Source organism: Xenopus tropicalis, chromosome 9 (assembly GCF_000004195.4).
Source record: "Xenopus tropicalis strain Nigerian chromosome 9, UCB_Xtro_10.0, whole genome shotgun sequence".
In the NCBI taxonomy this organism is placed as follows: Eukaryota; Metazoa; Chordata; class Amphibia; order Anura; family Pipidae; genus Xenopus; species Xenopus tropicalis.
Genome location: NC_030685.2, coordinates 2,230,299 through 2,252,027, shown reverse-complemented (window position 1 = coordinate 2,252,027; position 21,729 = coordinate 2,230,299). Strand labels below are relative to the sequence as shown.

The following is a 21,729-nucleotide window of genomic DNA, read 5'->3' as shown; positions in this document are numbered from 1 at the left end:
ATGTGTAAATCTTCCCACCAACCTAGGAATAGATTCGCATAGGAAGGTGCGAATTTGGCACCCATGGCCGTGCCTCTACATTGTAAATAGTATTTATTGTCAAAATAAAAGTAATTATGTGTGAGAAGAAAGTGTATAGATTGTAATAAAAAAGTGATGAAATTTGATTCATACGTGCTATATTTGTAAAGGTGATATTCAATGGCTTGTAAGCCAAGAACGTGAGGAATACATGAATATAAAGAAGTAACATCAATTGAGGCCCATTTTAGATCTGTAGAATTCCATTGGTATTTATTCAGGGTATATAGTAAATGACCACTGTCTTTAAGATAACTAGGAAGTCTTAGAACTAGTGGCTGTAAAAAGTGATCTATGAATTCGCAAAGATTTTCGCCTAGAGAGCTTATACCTGCTATAATCGGCCGGCCTAATGGAGGTCTCTCTTTTTTATGTATTTTGGGTAAATGATGGAAAATGGCCGATTTAGGTGTATCATTTTTGATGAAAGTGGTAATTTTGTCATCTATAATATTGAAGCTCAGAGCCTCTTGTAACAATGTGTCAAGCTCTAACTTGTATGCATATGTAGGATTTCTATCTAAAGGTAAGTATGTATCTTTATCTGCTTTATCCGTATGGGGTTATCTGATTCTATTAAGGATAGTCTGGTTAACTACCCCTTGTTGTCCAGTCTGGATGATCTCATGTCTCTAGCCATCCAGATTGATAGGAGACAAAGGGAAAGAAGGAGTGAAAGGGGCCATACTACCTTCTCTGAAGTTACCTATGTCAAACCTGATTTAGCGTCTAATGTTAAGTCCTCTGTTTCCTCTGTGTCTCCACCTCAGGAGGAGCCCATGCAGCTGGGCCTTTTTCATCTTTCTCCTGAGGAAAAGACACGCAGGCGGACCCTTGGTCTGTGTATTTATTGTGGGGATAAGGGTCACCTTCTTAAACAGTGTACTAAGAGGCCGGGAAACGCCTTAGCCTAAATGAAGAAGGGGAGCTTCATTTGGGTGCAGGCGTTTCCTCTCCCCAATTTGCCTCCAAAGTACAGTTACCAGTCAAACTGACCTGGCCTTCGGGCTCTACTAAGTTGTCCGCTTTTGTGGATTCTGGGGCAGAGGGTACCTTTTTAGATGCCACGTTTGCAGCCAGACATGGCATTCCTGTGGTCCCTCTGGATGTTCCCATGAGAATTTTAGTGGAGGACAAAAGACCCCTAGGCTCAGGGTGGTAAATAAGAAAAACCATCTTCTTATCATTACGTATAAATGATTTTCATAGTGAAGAGATAACCCTTTTTCTCATTGAAGGTGCCTCTTCTCCTCTCATTCTGGGTTTACCCTGGCTCCAGGCTCACAACCCCCTGATTAATTGGGTTACGGGGGAGGTTTCTCAATGGGGTGATAATTGTAGAGGTGTATGTATTCCTCCTTTTATTGCGGCCACTTCATTAGAGGGTTTACCTACTGCCTATTCGGCTTTTGCTGATGTGTTTTCTATAACCCTACCTCCACACAGACAGAATGACTGTCCCATTGATCTGGTTCCTGGTGCCTCTCCTCCTCGTGGTCGCACATATCCTCTTTCCCTACCTGAGTCTCAGTCTATGAGGGAATATATCCAAGAAAACCTTGGGGTTTTATCCGGCCCTCTAGTTCTCCTGCAGGTGCGGGTTTTTTTTTTGTGGGTAAGAAGGATGGTGGTCTTCATCCTTGTATCGACTACAGAGGTCTAAATAAGGTCACTGTTAAAAACCGCTACCCCCTTTCTCTAATTTCTGAATTATTTGACCGAGTCAAAGGTGCCAAAGTCTATACCAAGCTTGATCTTAGAGGTGCTTACAACCTCATTTGTATTAGAGAAGGAGATGAGTGGAAAACTGCTTTTAACACCAGGGACGGTCACTACGAGTATGTAGTAATGCCCTTCGGGCTTTGTAACGCCCCCGCAGTTTTTCAGGAATTTGTCAATGACATTTTTCATGACTTACTGGGGGTATTTGTAGTGGTCTACCTTGACGATATTCTTATTTTCTCTTCTAATATAAATGAACATCGTAATCATGTTTGTGAAGTCTTAAAGAGGCTGAGGGAGAATAACCTGTATGCGAAACTAGAGAAATGTACCTTTGAAGTCTCTTCTGTCCAGTTTTTGGGGTTTATTATTACCAGCGAAGGTCTAGAAATGGATCCTCGCAAGGTGAAAGCTGTCCTGGATTGGGCACAACCTCGCTCATTAAATGCTGTACAAAGGTTTCTTGGTTTTGCTAATTATTATCGTCAATTTATTAAAATTTTTTCTCTTATCGTGGCCCCCATCATCCTCCGACCCTAGTGAATGTACTTCCATCATTCCCAGGGAAATAATTGTTGCAACTTTAGAGTCTGACCTCTCTTCCTTATTGTCCCCTTTACAGTCATCGGCTCCTGATGAAACCCCATTTGGTAAATGGTTCGTTCCTGAGGAGCTTAGGAAACAAGTACTAGGACTTTTGTCAACTCCTGTGCAGTCTGCCAACGGTCTAAGTCATCTCATCATCGGTCCCAGGGTCTCTTAAATCCCTTACCCATCCCAGTGAAGCCATGGTCTCACATTTCCATGGATTTTATTGTGGAATTGCCCCCTTCCCAGGGTAAGTGATTTGGGTGGTGGTCGATAGGTTCAGTAAGATGGCTCATTTTATTCCTCTTCCACATCTCCCTTCTGCTAAGGTCCTGGCTGACTTATTGATTACTCATATTTTCAGGTTTCATGGGTTTCCTGTGAATATTGTTTCTGACAGGGGGGTTCAGTTTGTTTCAAGATTTTGGCGTGCTTTCCGTTCTTTGGTTGGTACGGAATTGTCCTTTTCCTCTGCCTATCACCCCCAAACTAACGGTCAAACTGAAAGGGTGAACCAGTCCCTTGAGCAGTATCTCAGGTGCTATGTATCCGATAACCAGTCCACATGGTCTGAACTGCTTCCCTGGGCAGAATTTGCTTACAATAATGTTACCCATTCCTCCTCAGGGAGATCTCCTTTCTTTGTCGTTTATGGCTTGCACCCCAAAGCATTTTCTTTTTCTGGCTCTAACTCCCCGGTACCTTCTGCCAATTCCTCTGTCTTAAAATTTTCTGAAATCTGGTCGTCAGTTCATGACTCGTTGTCGGCAGCTTCCCTAGCCCAGGAGAGAGCCGCTGACAAATCCCGTAGGGAGGCTCCCCTGTACAAGGTGGGGGATTTAGTGTGGTTATCAACCAAAAATATTAAGTTGAAGGTTCCCTCTCCCAAACTGGGTCCCAGGTTCATTGGTCCATATCCCATCATTGCTATAGTTAACCCATCTTCTGTCCGTCTTCAGTTACCTCCTAATTTCAAGATTGCTAATACCTTTCACCTTTCTCTCCTAAAACCTGCTTCTAATACTCGTTGTCTGTCTGTCCCCCCCCCCCCCCCCCCGGTGTTGGTTGAAGGTCAGCCTGAGTACGAGATCCAGGAGTTCCTCGACTCCCGCCTGGTGAGAGGTAAGTTACAATATCTTACCAGGTGCAACGGCTTCGGTCCTGAGGAGAACTCTTGGGTCTCAGTTGATGACATCAAGGCTGATCGCCTCCTTTTTCCTGAGAAGCCTGGGGGTCCAGTGGCCCCCCCTAGAGAGGGGGGTAATGTAACAAATAGAGCCTTACCGGCTCGGCGGGGACGCCTGCCGCACCGTCCTTCCCCAGTGCCGGCTTCCTCCTAAGTACGCGCGCACTTCCGCAAGTTAAGGCGCATGCGCGCTGGGTGATGACGTCAGTGCGCAATGGTGCAAAATTCAAAAGTATTTAAAGCAGGGGTGGGCAAACTACGGCCCGCGGGCTAAGTCCGGCCCATTGGTGTTTTCAATCGGGCCCGCTGAGGTTGGCGTGTCTCGCTAGTTACTTGCGCAAATCAGAAGTGGTTTTAAGCACAAAGGTTTAATATCGCTAATAAATAATCTGCCAGTGTCAAAAATGGCCGCTGGGCTGCTTCCTCAACCTCCCATCACATGGACGCAGGTGGCGTCTCCGATTGGCTGGCCCTGGGATTGCTGGTGTCAGAGCGCGCACAGGAGTGCGCAACAGTCGAATCTGGATGAGAAGAGAGTTGGGCAGTATCGTGCAGGGACGCGGGTACAGACTACTTTACACTAATTGGAACTTTAGACCCACTGCAATAGTTTCCAATTTATGCAATTTAACTTACAGATCAATATAATACATTATGTATGTATAACACCACCACTGTCATAACTACTTTCCTTTCTCTCATAAACATATTCTGTCTGATTGTTCAAGGGTCTTATTATAAGATGGGAGTTAGGGAGGCCATTGCTAATTCTCTGCAACCCTAGCAACCAGAAAGACAGATTCTTATGGGACTATTAAATGTTTACCTCATCTCTGAAGAAAAGCTATGACATTTAATAGTGCCATAAGAATCTGTCTTTCTGGTTGCTAGGGTCACTTACCCAAGCAACCAGAGAGAAGTTTTTATTCCAGGTCTGAAAGAGACAAAGAATTAGCGATGGCCTCAGAAGATTCTGCAAATGCAGAATAATAGTAAAATATTGAATTTAAACACCAGGAAGATATACATCCCCACTACCTGCCCTGCTGCTGCCGTTTGCCACCCTGTCTGCATTAATTCAGCTTTATTCCTTTACTTTCTGGAGCTTGAAGGCACAAAAGTGTTGGGTTGGGCAGGCCACCTTCAGACTTGACTAGTCCCTCGGAGTCTGCTCCTGGTCTGGCACAAAGTCATTTATCTATAGTGGTTCTGTGTGTGTAGGTTTATGTTTGATATGTATGCATCTGGTGCTGGCCCGGCCCACCTGTTAAATTTTAAAAGTCAATGTGGCCCCCGAGCCAAAAAATTTGCCCACCCCTGATTTAAAGGACTTTTGCCACTTTTTCATTGCCCGTGATAGGATTGTTTCCTGGTGCCTTTTCTGAGCCTTGTGCTTGTATTCCTGTACCCTGTTGGTGCTTTCCTGTGTTTTTGACCCGGCCTGTCCCCGACTATTCTGATATCCATATCCTGACCTCGGCTTGTACGTTTGACTCCGATTTTGCCTTATCCCGCTATTTGATTATCTGGTTGACCCTTGCCTGTCTGACGATCCCTGATTTCTGCCTGCCTCGACCCAGCCTGCCTGACGACCAACTTGTCCAATCCTATTTGTACCGTGATCTTCGGCCTAACTGACTTTATCTACAGTCGTGCCCCTTTGCTTGCCAGAACTCCTCGCCTTGTTCCCCTCGTTAAGTCCAGGTGGCATCTGAGTAGCTGAGGGCTCCTCCTGAAGCCAAAGGCGGTCACACTACTGGTGAAGCCGAGCCGAGACCAGGGAACTTGGCATCAGTTCTGGTTTAGGGTGCCGACCGTGACATTACGGGCCATGGAAGACCAAGATCACGTAAGTCCGCTGCTGCTCCATCCACTACCAAATCGCTTCTTACCACCCTCCTACAGCGCTTGGAAGACCAGGAGACAAAGCAAAATTATCTCCTACAGGGTTTCCACAGTTTAACCCGCCAGCTGGAGACTCCGCAAGTTCCGCAGCAGCCGCCTATACCAAGTCCTTCTCCTCCTGTAGGCTCTTTTGCTATGTGGGGTAACACATCTAGGCCCCAAGAGTCCAAAATTGCCTTTCCTGAAAAATTTGCTGGGGATAGGACTAAGTTTTTTCATCTTCAAAGAGGCGTGTAAACTATATCTTAGCTTTTTCCCACAATCATTTCCAACTGGTGAGGAAAAAGTAAGATTTGTAATGACCCTTCTATTGGGGGATCCCCAAGTTTGGGCCCTTAGACTGCCCCCCTCTGATCCTGCCCGTTTCTCCCTAGAGATGTTCTTTCATTCCATGGCAAATCTTTACGATGACCCGGATCGCACATCATCTGCCTATTCGGCGATTTGTAAACTGCGCCAAGGGAGACGGGATGCGGAGGTGTATTGCACTGAATTCCGCCGGTGGGCAGTAGAAACTGGGTGGAACGATGCGGCCCTGCGCAGTCAGTTCCGTATTAGGTTATCTGATTCTATTAAGGATAGTCTGGTTAACTACCCCTTGTTACAATCAAAAACACAATAGAATATGATCACACTTTTTTGTGGATATAAACTCTTACCCACAGTTACGGTGGGTCCGGGTGCTCATGCCCCAGACCATTCAGCACAGGGAGCCATCACAGGAAATCAAATATGAAGATAGGCAGGCACTCCGAATTATTTGTTGCAAAAGTAGATAAATGCAGCCAGTAGAAATTAGTTAGATTAAAAAAGTATAAATTTTATTTTATCCATATGTAAAAGCAAAATAGCCTTACGCGTTTCATACCAATAGGGTACTTAGTCATAGGCTGGATACATTAAACACAATACACAATATTTAAAGACAAATTGACCAATGAGATACATTTTGCAATCAGCCAATCAGACCGATAGGTCATTTGGTTAGGGAGAGTGGATAAAAAGTCTTAAATTCACATAAGGATATATTAAGCATTGAATACATTAAATTTGTGTGTAATCATAAAAAGCTAGATTTAGGTAATTATACATAGCAAGTAACATCGTAATCATAGTTGAGTCCATGTGGTTGTCGAGTTTTTAGGAAGAAAATCCACTTTGTTTCTTTTCTAATTAACACTGAAGAGATATCGCCCCCTCTAGGACTAGGGATAACTCTATCTATCCTGTAACTTGTAGAAAAGACAAGGATCTATTCGAACATTCAAAAAAATGTTTTGCAACAGTGGTGAGACTGTTAACGTTGGTGATGTTCAGTACGTGTTCTCTTATCCTATCTTTGAGTTTTCTACCTGTCTGACCAACATATTGTTTCATGCATTTAGTGCAAGTGAGAAGGTAGATAACATTTTTAGTGTTGCAATTGATGAAATGTTTTATCTGATATTCTTTCATAGTCGTGAATGAAGTGAATGAATCTGTTTTTTGTAAATAGTGATACATTGTCTTGATCCACATTTATAACACCCTTTTGTAGATAACCATGTGGTGGTGGGTTTTCTAGTATGGATTAAACTTGGTGACAATAGATTACTTAAAGTTTCAGTTTTTCGAGTAATATATTTGTGTCCATTGTTAAGTATTTGTCTTAGAATAGGATCCGTTTTTAGGATAGTTAAGTTATTGTTGATTATTTTTTCTATCATTTTTGTTGGGGACTATAGGTCAAAATACAAGTCAAGGGTTCATTATCCCTATTTTTAGAATATTTCTTATGTTTAGATGTTTTTTGATTATGCTCATGATATCTATCAAAAAGATTTGATCTGTCTACAGATGCAGCTCGCTCAAAAGCTTTAATAATATTGTTCTTAGAGTACCCCCTATCTATCAATCTATAGTATAGATCTGTGGATTTAGATACAAATTCTGAATCTTCAGAGGAGATACGTCTGATGCGTAAAAATTGGCTGTATGGTATGTTACGAATGGAATGCCTCGGATGGCAAGATGTAGCTTCTAATAGCGTGTTAGCTGAACAGTCTTTGCGAAAGATTGTGCTTGTGACTGATTGATTAAATGTGCTCAAAGTAATATCTAAAAAGTTGATGCTAGTGTGATGTATTTCAGAAGTGAACTGTAGATTATAATTATTAGTGTTGATGTATTGAACAAAATGACTGAATTGTTCTTCTGTGCCTGACCAGATCATAATGATATCGTCAATGTAGCGTCCATAGTATTGAATGTGAGCAGAAAAAGAATTAATATCATTATAGATGTGTAAATCTTCCCACCAACCTAGGAATAGATTCGCATAGGAAGGTGCGAATTTGGCACCCATGGCCGTGCCTCTACATTGTAAATAGTATTTATTGTCAAAATAAAAGTAATTATGTGTGAGAAGAAAGTGTATAGATTGTAATAAAAAAGTGATGAAATTTGATTCATACGTGCTATATTTGTAAAGGTGATATTCAATGGCTTGTAAGCCAAGAACGTGAGGAATACATGAATATAAAGAAGTAACATCAATTGAGGCCCATTTTAGATCTGTAGAATTCCATTGGTATTTATTCAGGGTATATAGTAAATGACCACTGTCTTTAAGATAACTAGGAAGTCTTAGAACTAGTGGCTGTAAAAAGTGATCTATGAATTCGCAAAGATTTTCGCCTAGAGAGCTTATACCTGCTATAATCGGCCGGCCTAATGGAGGTCTCTCTTTTTTATGTATTTTGGGTAAATGATGGAAAATGGCCGATTTAGGTGTATCATTTTTGATGAAAGTGGTAATTTTGTCATCTATAATATTGAAGCTCAGAGCCTCTTGTAACAATGTGTCAAGCTCTAACTTGTATGCATATGTAGGATTTCTATCTAAAGGTAAGTATGTATCTTTATCTGCTTTATCCGTATGGGGTTATCTGATTCTATTAAGGATAGTCTGGTTAACTACCCCTTGTTGTCCAGTCTGGATGATCTCATGTCTCTAGCCATCCAGATTGATAGGAGACAAAGGGAAAGAAGGAGTGAAAGGGGCCATACTACCTTCTCTGAAGTTACCTATGTCAAACCTGATTTAGCGTCTAATGTTAAGTCCTCTGTTTCCTCTGTGTCTCCACCTCAGGAGGAGCCCATGCAGCTGGGCCTTTTTCATCTTTCTCCTGAGGAAAAGACACGCAGGCGGACCCTTGGTCTGTGTATTTATTGTGGGGATAAGGGTCACCTTCTTAAACAGTGTACTAAGAGGCCGGGAAACGCCTTAGCCTAAATGAAGAAGGGGAGCTTCATTTGGGTGCAGGCGTTTCCTCTCCCCAATTTGCCTCCAAAGTACAGTTACCAGTCAAACTGACCTGGCCTTCGGGCTCTACTAAGTTGTCCGCTTTTGTGGATTCTGGGGCAGAGGGTACCTTTTTAGATGCCACGTTTGCAGCCAGACATGGCATTCCTGTGGTCCCTCTGGATGTTCCCATGAGAATTTTAGTGGAGGACAAAAGACCCCTAGGCTCAGGGGTGGTAAATAAGAAAACCATCTTCTTATCATTACGTATAAATGATTTTCATAGTGAAGAGATAACCCTTTTTCTCATTGAAGGTGCCTCTTCTCCTCTCATTCTGGGTTTACCCTGGCTCCAGGCTCACAACCCCCTGATTAATTGGGTTACGGGGGAGGTTTCTCAATGGGGTGATAATTGTAGAGGTGTATGTATTCCTCCTTTTATTGCGGCCACTTCATTAGAGGGTTTACCTACTGCCTATTCGGCTTTTGCTGATGTGTTTTCTATAACCCTACCTCCACACAGACAGAATGACTGTCCCATTGATCTGGTTCCTGGTGCCTCTCCTCCTCGTGGTCGCACATATCCTCTTTCCCTACCTGAGTCTCAGTCTATGAGGGAATATATCCAAGAAAACCTTGGGGTTTTATCCGGCCCTCTAGTTCTCCTGCAGGTGCGGGTTTTTTTTTTGTGGGTAAGAAGGATGGTGGTCTTCATCCTTGTATCGACTACAGAGGTCTAAATAAGGTCACTGTTAAAAACCGCTACCCCCTTTCTCTAATTTCTGAATTATTTGACCGAGTCAAAGGTGCCAAAGTCTATACCAAGCTTGATCTTAGAGGTGCTTACAACCTCATTTGTATTAGAGAAGGAGATGAGTGGAAAACTGCTTTTAACACCAGGGACGGTCACTACGAGTATGTAGTAATGCCCTTCGGGCTTTGTAACGCCCCCCGCAGTTTTTCAGGAATTTGTCAATGACATTTTTCATGACTTACTGGGGGTATTTGTAGTGGTCTACCTTGACGATATTCTTATTTTCTCTTCTAATATAAATGAACATCGTAATCATGTTTGTGAAGTCTTAAAGAGGCTGAGGGAGAATAACCTGTATGCGAAACTAGAGAAATGTACCTTTGAAGTCTCTTCTGTCCAGTTTTTGGGGTTTATTATTACCAGCGAAGGTCTAGAAATGGATCCTCGCAAGGTGAAAGCTGTCCTGGATTGGGCACAACCTCGCTCATTAAATGCTGTACAAAGGTTTCTTGGTTTTGCTAATTATTATCGTCAATTTATTAAAATTTTTTCTCTTATCGTGGCCCCCATCATCCTCCGACCCTAGTGAATGTACTTCCATCATTCCCAGGGAAATAATTGTTGCAACTTTAGAGTCTGACCTCTCTTCCTTATTGTCCCCTTTACAGTCATCGGCTCCTGATGAAACCCCATTTGGTAAATGGTTCGTTCCTGAGGAGCTTAGGAAACAAGTACTAGGACTTTTGTCAACTCCTGTGCAGTCTGCCAACGGTCTAAGTCATCTCATCATCGGTCCCAGGGTCTCTTAAATCCCTTACCCATCCCAGTGAAGCCATGGTCTCACATTTCCATGGATTTTATTGTGGAATTGCCCCCTTCCCAGGGTAAGTGATTTGGGTGGTGGTCGATAGGTTCAGTAAGATGGCTCATTTTATTCCTCTTCCACATCTCCCTTCTGCTAAGGTCCTGGCTGACTTATTGATTACTCATATTTTCAGGTTTCATGGGTTTCCTGTGAATATTGTTTCTGACAGGGGGGTTCAGTTTGTTTCAAGATTTTGGCGTGCTTTCCGTTCTTTGGTTGGTACGGAATTGTCCTTTTCCTCTGCCTATCACCCCCAAACTAACGGTCAAACTGAAAGGGTGAACCAGTCCCTTGAGCAGTATCTCAGGTGCTATGTATCCGATAACCAGTCCACATGGTCTGAACTGCTTCCCTGGGCAGAATTTGCTTACAATAATGTTACCCATTCCTCCTCAGGGAGATCTCCTTTCTTTGTCGTTTATGGCTTGCACCCCAAAGCATTTTCTTTTTCTGGCTCTAACTCCCCGGTACCTTCTGCCAATTCCTCTGTCTTAAAATTTTCTGAAATCTGGTCGTCAGTTCATGACTCGTTGTCGGCAGCTTCCCTAGCCCAGGAGAGAGCCGCTGACAAATCCCGTAGGGAGGCTCCCCTGTACAAGGTGGGGGATTTAGTGTGGTTATCAACCAAAAATATTAAGTTGAAGGTTCCCTCTCCCAAACTGGGTCCCAGGTTCATTGGTCCATATCCCATCATTGCTATAGTTAACCCATCTTCTGTCCGTCTTCAGTTACCTCCTAATTTCAAGATTGCTAATACCTTTCACCTTTCTCTCCTAAAACCTGCTTCTAATACTCGTTGTCTGTCTGTCCCCCCCCCCCCCCCCCCGGTGTTGGTTGAAGGTCAGCCTGAGTACGAGATCCAGGAGTTCCTCGACTCCCGCCTGGTGAGAGGTAAGTTACAATATCTTACCAGGTGCAACGGCTTCGGTCCTGAGGAGAACTCTTGGGTCTCAGTTGATGACATCAAGGCTGATCGCCTCCTTTTTCCTGAGAAGCCTGGGGGTCCAGTGGCCCCCCCTAGAGAGGGGGGTAATGTAACAAATAGAGCCTTACCGGCTCGGCGGGGACGCCTGCCGCACCGTCCTTCCCCAGTGCCGGCTTCCTCCTAAGTACGCGCGCACTTCCGCAAGTTAAGGCGCATGCGCGCTGGGTGATGACGTCAGTGCGCAATGGTGCAAAATTCAAAAGTATTTAAAGCAGGGGTGGGCAAACTACGGCCCGCGGGCTAAGTCCGGCCCATTGGTGTTTTCAATCGGGCCCGCTGAGGTTGGCGTGTCTCGCTAGTTACTTGCGCAAATCAGAAGTGGTTTTAAGCACAAAGGTTTAATATCGCTAATAAATAATCTGCCAGTGTCAAAAATGGCCGCTGGGCTGCTTCCTCAACCTCCCATCACATGGACGCAGGTGGCGTCTCCGATTGGCTGGCCCTGGGATTGCTGGTGTCAGAGCGCGCACAGGAGTGCGCAACAGTCGAATCTGGATGAGAAGAGAGTTGGGCAGTATCGTGCAAGGACGCGGGTACAGACTACTTTACACTAATTACAACTTTAGACCCACTGCAATAGTTTCCAATTTATGCAATTTAACTTACAGATCAATATAATACATTATGTATGTATAACACCACCACTGTCATAACTACTTTCCTTTCTCTCATAAACATATTCTGTCTGATTGTTCAAGGGTCTTATTATAAGATGGGAGTTAGGGAGGCCATTGCTAATTCTCTGCAACCCTAGCAACCAGAAAGACAGATTCTTATGGGACTATTAAATGTTTACCTCATCTCTGAAGAAAAGCTATGACATTTAATAGTGCCATAAGAATCTGTCTTTCTGGTTGCTAGGGTCACTTACCCAAGCAACCAGAGAGAAGTTTTTATTCCAGGTCTGAAAGAGACAAAGAATTAGCGATGGCCTCAGAAGATTCTGCAAATGCAGAATAATAGTAAAATATTGAATTTAAACACCAGGAAGATATACATCCCCACTACCTGCCCTGCTGCTGCCGTTTGCCACCCTGTCTGCATTAATTCAGCTTTATTCCTTTACTTTCTGGAGCTTGAAGGCACAAAAGTGTTGGGTTGGGCAGGCCACCTTCAGACTTGACTAGTCCCTCGGAGTCTGCTCCTGGTCTGGCACAAAGTCATTTATCTATAGTGGTTCTGTGTGTGTAGGTTTATGTTTGATATGTATGCATCTGGTGCTGGCCCGGCCCACCTGTTAAATTTTAAAAGTCAATGTGGCCCCCGAGCCAAAAAATTTGCCCACCCCTGATTTAAAGGACTTTTGCCACTTTTTCATTGCCCGTGATAGGATTGTTTCCTGGTGCCTTTTCTGAGCCTTGTGCTTGTATTCCTGTACCCTGTTGGTGCTTTCCTGTGTTTTTGACCCGGCCTGTCCCCGACTATTCTGATATCCATATCCTGACCTCGGCTTGTACGTTTGACTCCGATTTTGCCTTATCCCGCTATTTGATTATCTGGTTGACCCTTGCCTGTCTGACGATCCCTGATTTCTGCCTGCCTCGACCCAGCCTGCCTGACGACCAACTTGTCCAATCCTATTTGTACCGTGATCTTCGGCCTAACTGACTTTATCTACAGTCGTGCCCCTTTGCTTGCCAGAACTCCTCGCCTTGTTCCCCTAGTTAAGCCCAGGTGGCATCTGAGTAGCTGAGGGCTCCTCCCGAAGCCAAAGGCGGTCACAATACTGGTGAAGCCGAGCCGAGACCAGGGGACTTGGCATCAGTTCTGGTTTAAGGTGCCGACCGTGACACTTTCCCTGTATTTAATGTATTTGGGGACTGATGTCTCCCTTTCCCTGTATTTAATGTATTTGGGGGCTGATGTCTCCCTTTCCCTGTATTTAATGCATTTGGGGCTAACGTCTCCCTTTCCCTGTAGTTAATGTTTTTGGGGCTAATATCTCCCTTTCCCTGTATTTAATGTATTTGGGGGCTAACGTCTCCCTCTCCCTGTATTTAATGCATTTGGGGCTAACGTCTCCCTTTCTCTGTATTTAATGTATTTGGGGCTAATGTCTCCCTTTCCCTGTATTTAATGTATTTGGGGGCTAACGTCTCCCTTTCCCTGTTTTTAATGTATTTGGGGCTAAAGTCTCCCATTCCCTGTATTTAATGTATTTGGGGCTAACGTCTCCCTTTCCCTGTATTTCATGTATTTGGGGCTAAAGTCTCCCTTTCCATGTATTTAATGTATTTGGGGCTAATGTCTCCCTTTCCCTGTATTTAATGTATTTGGGGCTAATGTCTCCCTTTCCCTGTATTTAATGTATTTGGGGCTAACGTCTCCCTTTCCCTGTATTTAATGTATTTGGGGCTAACGTCTCCCTTTCCCTGTATTTAATGTATTTGGGGGCTAACGTCTCCCTCTCCCTGTATTTAATGTATTTGGGGCTAAAGTCTCCCTTTCCATGTATTTAATGTATTTGGGGCTAACGTCTCCCTTTCCCTGTATTTCATGTATTTGGGGCTAAAGTCTCCCTTTCCCTGTATTTCATGTATTTGGGGCTAACGTCTCCCTTTCCATGTATTTAATGTATTTGGGGCTAATGTCTCCCTTTCCCTGTATTTAATGTATTTGGGGGCTAACGTCTCGCTTTCCCTGTATTTAATGTATTTGGGGCTAAAGTCTCCCTTTCCCTGTATTTAATGTATTTGGGGGCTAACGTCTCGCTTTCCCTGTATTTAATGTATTTGGGGCTAAAGTCTCCCTTTCCCTGTATTTAATGTATTTGGGGCTAACGTCTCCCTTTCCCTGTATTTAATGTATTTGGGGCTAATGTCTCCCTTTCCCTGTATTTAATGTATTTGGGGCTAACGTCTCCCTTTCCCTGTATTTAATGTATTTGGGGGCTAACGTCTCCCTTTCCCTGTATTTAATGTATTTAGGGGCTAACGTCTCCCTTTCCCTGTATTTAATGTATTTGGGGCTAACGTCTCCCTTTCCCTGTATTTAATGTATTTGGGGCTAATGTCTCCCTTTCCCTGTATTTAATGTATTTGGGGGCTAACGTCTCGCTTTCCCTGTATTTAATGTATTTGGGGCTAAAGTCTCCCTTTCCCTGTATTTAATGTATTTGGGGGCTAACGTCTCCCTTTCCCTGTATTTAATGTATTTGGGGCTAAAGTCTCCCTTTCCCTGTATTTAATGTATTTGGGGCTAACGTCTCCCTTTCCCTGTATTTAATGTATTTGGGGCTAACATCTCCCTTTCCCTGTATTTAATGTATTTGGGGCTAATGACTCCCTTTCCCTGTATTTAATGTATATGGGGCTAATGACTTCCTTTCCCTGTATTTAATGTATTTGGGGCTAACGTCTCCCTTTCCCTGTATTTAATGTATTTGGGGCTAATGACTCCCTTTCCCTGTATTTAATGTATTTGGGGCTAATGTCTCCCTTTCCCTGTATTTAATGTATTTGGGGCTAATGACTCCCTTTCCCTGTATTTAATGTATTTGGGGCTAATGACTCCCTTTCCCTGTATTTAATGTTTTTAGAATCTGGGGTTACTGTTCTTAGGGGTCACTGTTACCCCTCCTGATAATGAGAATCGCCTCACATGGGGCAGTGAGAGTCGAACCCCCCCTCTTGCCACCTCTCTGTGTCCTGCAGCCCCAGCACATTTCATATGACAGGGACAGGGGCAATTTAACCACCGCTGGTTCTTCCTTACAGAAGCGCCACTCACACTCACACTTACATCCCCCCTTCCCTGGGGGCAATGGCAGACAGGACGGGGCACTTTGTCAGGCTTGAGATGTCTTGCAGGCAAGAGAAGAACTGAATTGCTCCTTATATGACTCCTCAGGGGGTAAAACTGACTCCTTGCGCAACTGCATGTCCCCTACATTCCTGCACATTTACATCAGGACTCAGTTTTGCCCCCGGGGATTCACACAAGGAGCAATTCAGTTCATCTCTGGCTTGTGAATAGCGAGATCTCTAGTGCCCCGTCTGCCATTGTGCCAAATGGAACAAACCCCCCGCCCCCCCCCCCCCACATGGGGGCAGATGATATCACTCCAACGTACAGCACAGCAGTAAAGAGAGGTTGAAATTTATCAGATACATTAGATGGGGAGTTACAGGGGGAGCTGGGAAGTCGTAGGAGAATCTCTTATTGGGCTCCATGTGCCACTGGCTCCTCTGTACAATCTTGTGGGCACAGGTTGTCCCCTGTGTGAAGATGAGGAAGGGAATTCCCACCGGCTCCTTAGGCCCCATTCTCTATCAGAGTTCAGTGCGGAAGTTCAGCCCACTGCCCTCCATCTTCTTCTTGTATTCCTCATCAAAGATAATGTTCTGTGCCCCCGAGAAATGGGTTTTCCAATCCCCCACGGTCCCTGGAACAAAGTGAACATCAACCTACTGCCCTTCAGCTGCTCCTCATCTCATATCTACCCCTTGCACAAAGCCTGGGAGGTGCCCATGGAAGGAAGAGAAGCAGAGATAATGCCCCACCAGGGGGTGGAACTGGCTAAACATGAAGGGAAGGACGGAAGTATAACAGGGAACAAAGTGATGGAAACTGTGTGCTGAGTCCATTACCTAAGGGTTGGGATGTAGGCTTGGAAGAGTCTTGGGCAGCTCAAACCATGAACATAAATGTCTCATTGCTAGAATAGGTTAAATAGTCATGGAGGCACGGGGCAACTCAAACAAGCGAAGATGTGTTTGTACTGCTGCCATGTGTGGGGTGTCCAACCTAGTGCAGGATATGCAGAGGTGTAGGGACATCTCTGGACAGGTATTTCATACTAACAATGTCATCTGACTGAGAGAATGTGATGGACATTAACGTTATCCAGATGGAGAGAGAGGGATACAGAAGCTTATAATCATGACCCAGAAGCTGCTCAGACGAAGCTCCATTCTCTACAAAGTATACCCATACCTTTTCTCATGAATGGAGATATGGTTTGGTCCATGACAGCACTGGGAAATGCTGTGTAATTCGCCATAGGGTTCTCCTTCATTGCCTGGAAGGAAGTGTGATACTTGATGTTCTCCAGAACCTCCTCAGATAAGTCCTTCCCGAGGAACTTCGTGACTTTGCGAATCTCACGCATTGGGTCCTACAATAAATGAGAAGCACAAAGGTTCTATCTGGGGTGGGACAATGACATTTCCCTATTATCCTGCAGAGGAACCTTCTCACCTCGATCATGTCCTCATAGAAGATAAAGAGAATCTGGTGTTTGTCCATAGCTTTCCACCAGCCAATCACATGGTCAAACCAACTGCCCCATGGCACTGCAAGAAGGAATAACTGGGGTTAGAAACCAAAGAAACCACTTATGAATAATTCTGTTTCTATTACAGATTCCTAACTTTGTTATCAGCAGCTTGAAGGTTCCCTATTGGCTGAGAGCTCACCATCTCCAGACAGGAATGTCGAGAAGTAATTCTCCCAGGTTCCGGGGGGCGGCAGACCCTTATTCATCTTTTGAAAGTAATAATAAGAAACCATACAGTCCTTGGCATTTCTGGCAACATAGACAGCCTGAAGGGGGAAAGGAATCCATATTCATACAGGTACAGTCACTGGCACAGAGTATATAATGGGCACAGGGCATGGGCATTATCTGCAGGAATGGGAGGAGTTATAGGGAGGGGTATATGGAGCAATGGGAGTAGTTATAGGGAGGGGTATATGGGGCAATGGGAGGAGTTATAGGGAGGGGTATATGGAGCAATGGGAGGAGTTATAGGGAGGGGTATATAAACCAATGAGAAGAATTATGAGGAGGGACAGTAGGAGGAGAATAACTGACCTTGACATTCTTCTCCCAAAAGGAGGGGGGCAGCAGGTTAATAGGTAAGTGAGTTTTTAGGACACGGGGAGATTTCATGGTTTGTGCCAACTCCACACCTAGAATGGAACAGTAGCAGTTATAGCCCTGATGGAGGGAATGGGAATATCACACTTTAAACTAAATATATGGTGTCCCAATGTGAGGGTGAAGAATATTCTCTCCTGATATAACTGATCATGCTGTGTGTGAATGTCATACGGACCTTAGAGTGTAAGCTCACTGGGGCAGGGACTGATGGGAATGGCATAGGGACCTTAGATTGTAAGCTCACTGGGGCAGGGACTGATGGGAATGGGATACGGACATTAGATTGTAAGCTCACTGGGGCAGGGACTGATGGGAATGGGATAGGGACCTTAGATTGTAAGCTCACTGGGGCAGGGACTGATGGGAATGGCATAGGGACCTTAGATTGTAAGCTCACTGGGGCAGGGACTGATGGGAATGGGATACGGACATTAGATTGTAAGCTCACTGGGGCAGGGACTGATGGGAATGGGATAGGGACCTTAGATTGTAAGCTCACTGGGGCAGGGGCTGATGGGAATGGGATAGGGACCTTAGATTGTAAGCTCACTGGGGCAGGGGCTGATGGGAATGGGATAGGGACCTTAGATTGTAAGCTCACTGGGGCAGGGGCTGATGGGAATGGGATAGGGACCTTAGATTGTAAGCTCACTGGGGTAGGGGCTGATGGGAATGTGATAGGGACCTTAGATTGTAAGCTCACTGGGGCAGGGACTGATGGGAATGGGATAGGGACCTTAGATTGTAAGCTCACTGGGGCAGGGGCTGATGGGAATGGGATAGGGACCTTAGATTGTAAGCTCACTGGGGCAGGGACTGATGGGAATGGGATAGGGACCTTAGATTGTAAGCTCACTGGGGCAGGGGCTGATGGGAATGTGATAGGGACCTTAGATTGTAAGCTCACTGGGGCAGGGGCTGATGGGAATGGGATAGGGACCTTAGATTGTAAGCTCACTGGGGCAGGGGCTGATGGGAATGGGATAGGGACCTTAGATTGTAAGCTCACTGGGGCAGGGACTGATGGGAATGGGATAGGGACCTTAGAGTGTAAGCTCACTGGGGCAGGGACTGATGGGAATGGGATAGGGACCTTAGATTGTAAGCTCACTGGGGCAGGGGCTGATGGGAATGTGATAGGGACCTTAGATTGTAAGCTCACTGGGGCAGGGACTGATGGGAATGGATAGGGACCTTAGATTGTAAGCTCACTGGGGCAGGGGCTGATGGGAATGGGATAGGGACCTTAGATTGTAAGCTCACTGGGGCAGGGACTGATGGGAATGGGATAGGGACCTTAGATTGTAACTTCACTGGGGCAGGGGCTGATGGGAATGTGATAGGGACCTTAGATTGTAAGCTCACTGGGGCAGGGGCTGATGGGAATGGGATAGGGACCTTAGATTGTAAGCTCACTGGGGCAGGGGCTGATGGGAATGGGATAGGGACCTTAGATTGTAAGCTCACTGGGGCAGGGACTGATGGGAATGGGATAGGGACGTTAGAGTGTAAGCTCACTGGGGCAGGGGCTGATGGGAATGGGATAGGGACGTTAGAGTGTAAGCTCACTGGGGCAGGGGCTGATGGGAATGGGATAGGGACGTTAGAGTGTAAGCTCACTGGGGCAGGGACTGATGGGAATGGGATAGGGACGTTAGAGTGTAAGCTCACTGGGGCAGGGGCTGATGGGAATGGGATAGGGACGTTAGAGTGTAAGCTCACTGGGGCAGGGGCTGGTGGGAATGGGATAGGGACCTTAGATTGTAAGCTCACTGGGGCAGGGGCTGATGGGAATGGGATAGGGACGTTAGAGTGTAAGCTCACTGGGGCAGGGGCTGATGGGAATGATGTAGAATCTCTGTATAGGCCACTTTGCATTATAACCCTATGATACAGAATTGAACAGTTATGGCTGCAGGATCTGTTATCTGAAATGCTCGGGACCTGGGCTGTTCTGGATAAGGGGACACAGTGGGGGTGTCCCTAAACAATGAATTAGGCTTTAGCTGACAATTAGAGAGCAGCTCAAACAGCACCCCCCCGTGTCACCCCCGCACCCCTCCCAACTGCCTCTCTAGCCCCCCCGACCCCCCCGTCACTCTACTCCCCACACCCCTCCCAACTGTCTCTCCAGCCCCCCCACCCCCCGTCACTCTACTCCCCGCACCCCTCCCAACTGTCTCTCCAGCCCCCCCCACCCCCCCGTCACTCTACTCCCCGCACCCCTCCCAACTGCCTCTCCCTACCCCCCGTCACTCTACTCCCCGCACCCCTCCCAACTGCCTCTCCCTACCCCCCGTCACTCTACTCCCCGCACCCCTCCCAACTGCCTCTCCCTACCCCCCGTCACTCTACTCCCCGCACCCCTCCCAACTTCCTCTCCCTACCCCCCGTCACTCTACTCCCCGCACCCCTCCCAACTGCCTCTCCCTACCCCCCCGTCACTCTACTCCCCGCACCCCTCCCAACTGCCTTTCCCTACCCCCCGTCACTCTACTCCCCGCACCCCTCCCAACTGCCTCTCCCTACCCCCCGTCACTCTACTCCCCGCACCCCTCCCAACTGCCTTTCCCTACCCCCCGTCACTCTACTCCCCGCACCCCTCCCAACTGCCTCTCCCTACCCCCCGTCACTCTACTCCCCGCACCCCTCCCAACTGCCTCTCCCTACCCCCCGTCACTATACTCCCCGCACCCCTCCCAACTGCCTCTCCCTACCCCCCGTCACTCTACTCCCTGCACCCCTCCCAACTGCCTCTCCCTACCCCCCATCACTCTACTCCCTGCACCCCTCCCAACTGCCTCTCCCTACCCCCCCGTCGCTCTGCTCCCCGTACCCCTCCCAATTGCATCTCCCTACCCCCCTGCCTCTCCAGGCCCCCCCTGTGTTGCTCCCTGCACCCCTCCCAACTGCGTCTCCCTAACATATCACCTTCCACCAATGAGGAGCACCATGCACGGCGCCATTACCTATTGGCCTGGGCTTTGGGGGTACCAGGTCTATGAATGGCACTTTGATGAAACACGGGGCCCTCCTGCCCTTCTGCGCGTCTCCCTCCTGTAATATCAGGTCCACGATCTCCTGCATCCACGTTGTCCCTACGCACAGACACACACACCTGTACAGGTTAAAGGGGAACTAAACCCAACCATAAAGCTGCCCCACAGCGCCCCCTAGTGCTCTATAGAAGTCGATAAAAAATGTAATTACACATGGAAACCAATTCCCCAATGAGAATTCTACTGAGCCAAAACTTCATTATAGATGCAAGAGAAGTGACCAATCAGAATGCTGATTCCCTGTGTCAGGCCCCTTGCTGGTACCTTACATATAGAGATAATGATGGCATTTTCCCGTCATTATATGGCACAGGAATCAGACATGGGGATAAAGGGACAGACTTGTTCAGTGCTGGGAAACTGTGCTTATTGCTCCCAACTCCAATTGCAGGAACAGAGAACAGGGAGCCGGATTTACTCACATCAGCTGGGATTCTCATTGGAGGATTATTAAGGCCCTATGGGGCTTTCGCTGCTAACCACTCCCCTAATAAAATGAGGCCACACCCCCTGTAACTAATAATGAGATAATAATAAAAGAGAAGGGCTATGGGGGGAGATGAGGGAGGTTATGTTTATTTAACAACAATGGAGTCCTCATACAAGCCTGAAACTGCCAGTGGGAAGAAGAAGCTCTCATTATGGATATTGGGGGGACAGAGATTGGATCACTCACCTGATTTGGGGAAAGTAGCGATGAGAATGTCGTCCCCCCGGGCCTGGAAATTGTATATAGAGTCCCACGCGTCACAGGTGGAGCCAAGTAACGGGACCCCCTCAATATGGCCCATAGCAACCGGGATTCTCTGAGCTTCCTGCGCCATTTCTCCCACTGCTGGATCCGTACTGGGGGGAACAGTCACAGTGATGGGCATCACAAGTGATAGGGGTGACTGGCAGGGGGAGGAGCTGTAGGGGATAGGGGTGACTGGCAGGGGGAGGAGCTGTAGGTTGGGGGTTACTGGCAGAGGGAGGAGCTGTAGGTTGGGGGTGACTGGCAGGGGGAGGAGCTGTAGGGAGAGGGACCTGGGGAGACAGGGGAAGGGGTAGCACCCAAGGACTGGGTGGGCACCCATATTACCTGCAGTGAGGGTGTCAGACTGGGCCCCCCAGTTCCCCCTGTGCTGGAATATCCCGGCTGCTGCCTGTGGAGCTTCTGCTCTCTAATCCGCTGCTCATTCAGTGGAACTGGTTCCTGACACACAGGAAGTTCAGCTTTAGGGCCAGGGGCCACTCACCTTAGACCCACGTAACCAATCAGTGTCCCCCCGAGCAGTGTCACATGATCCTCATTGATTTCTGTAGGAGGAGTCAGGGGGTCATTTCAGTCACTGAGAAACACCCTGTGTGCCTTATGTTATATTGGGTGTGTCTGGCAGATACCCCAGCATTCTGGGGATGGGGGGCCCCTTCCTGG

The 21,729-nt window shown here is 46.5% G+C and overlaps 2 protein-coding genes across 2 annotated transcripts in view; both read right to left on the bottom strand.

The window, feature by feature from the left end:
* The window catches only part of LOC100497516 (sulfotransferase 1C1), a 60,031-nt gene that overhangs the window by 32,758 nt on the left and 5,544 nt on the right, over positions 1 to 21,729 (bottom strand). The window lies entirely within an intron of this gene.
* LOC116407548 (sulfotransferase 1C1-like) lies at positions 15,453 to 21,530 on the bottom strand. The gene is made up of 8 exons (XM_031892980.1): positions 21,394 to 21,530; positions 20,989 to 21,158; positions 20,223 to 20,351; positions 17,185 to 17,282; positions 16,787 to 16,913; positions 16,569 to 16,663; positions 16,305 to 16,485; positions 15,453 to 15,753 (listed from the first exon to the last, which is right to left on the bottom strand). The coding sequence occupies exons 2-8, from the start codon at positions 21,134 to 21,136 to the stop codon at positions 15,641 to 15,643; spliced, it is 891 nt and encodes a 296-aa protein (XP_031748840.1). The 5' UTR covers positions 21,137 to 21,158; positions 21,394 to 21,530; the 3' UTR covers positions 15,453 to 15,640.

What these genes read in the sequence shown, in the direction of transcription:
- LOC116407548 (XM_031892980.1), bottom strand. Translation starts at nt 21,136, where the DNA reads ATGGCGCAGGAAGCTCAGAGAATCCCGGTTGCTATGGGCCATATTGAG. An exon ending in CCCAAAGCCCAGGCCAATAG is followed by an intron (nt 17,283 to 20,222) that starts GTAATGGCGCCG and finishes GTTCCATTCTAG; the next exon opens with GTGTGGAGTTGGCACAAACC. An exon ending in TTTGGGAGAAGAATGTCAAG is followed by an intron (nt 16,914 to 17,184) that starts GTCAGTTATTCT and finishes TTCCCCCTTCAG; the next exon opens with GCTGTCTATGTTGCCAGAAA.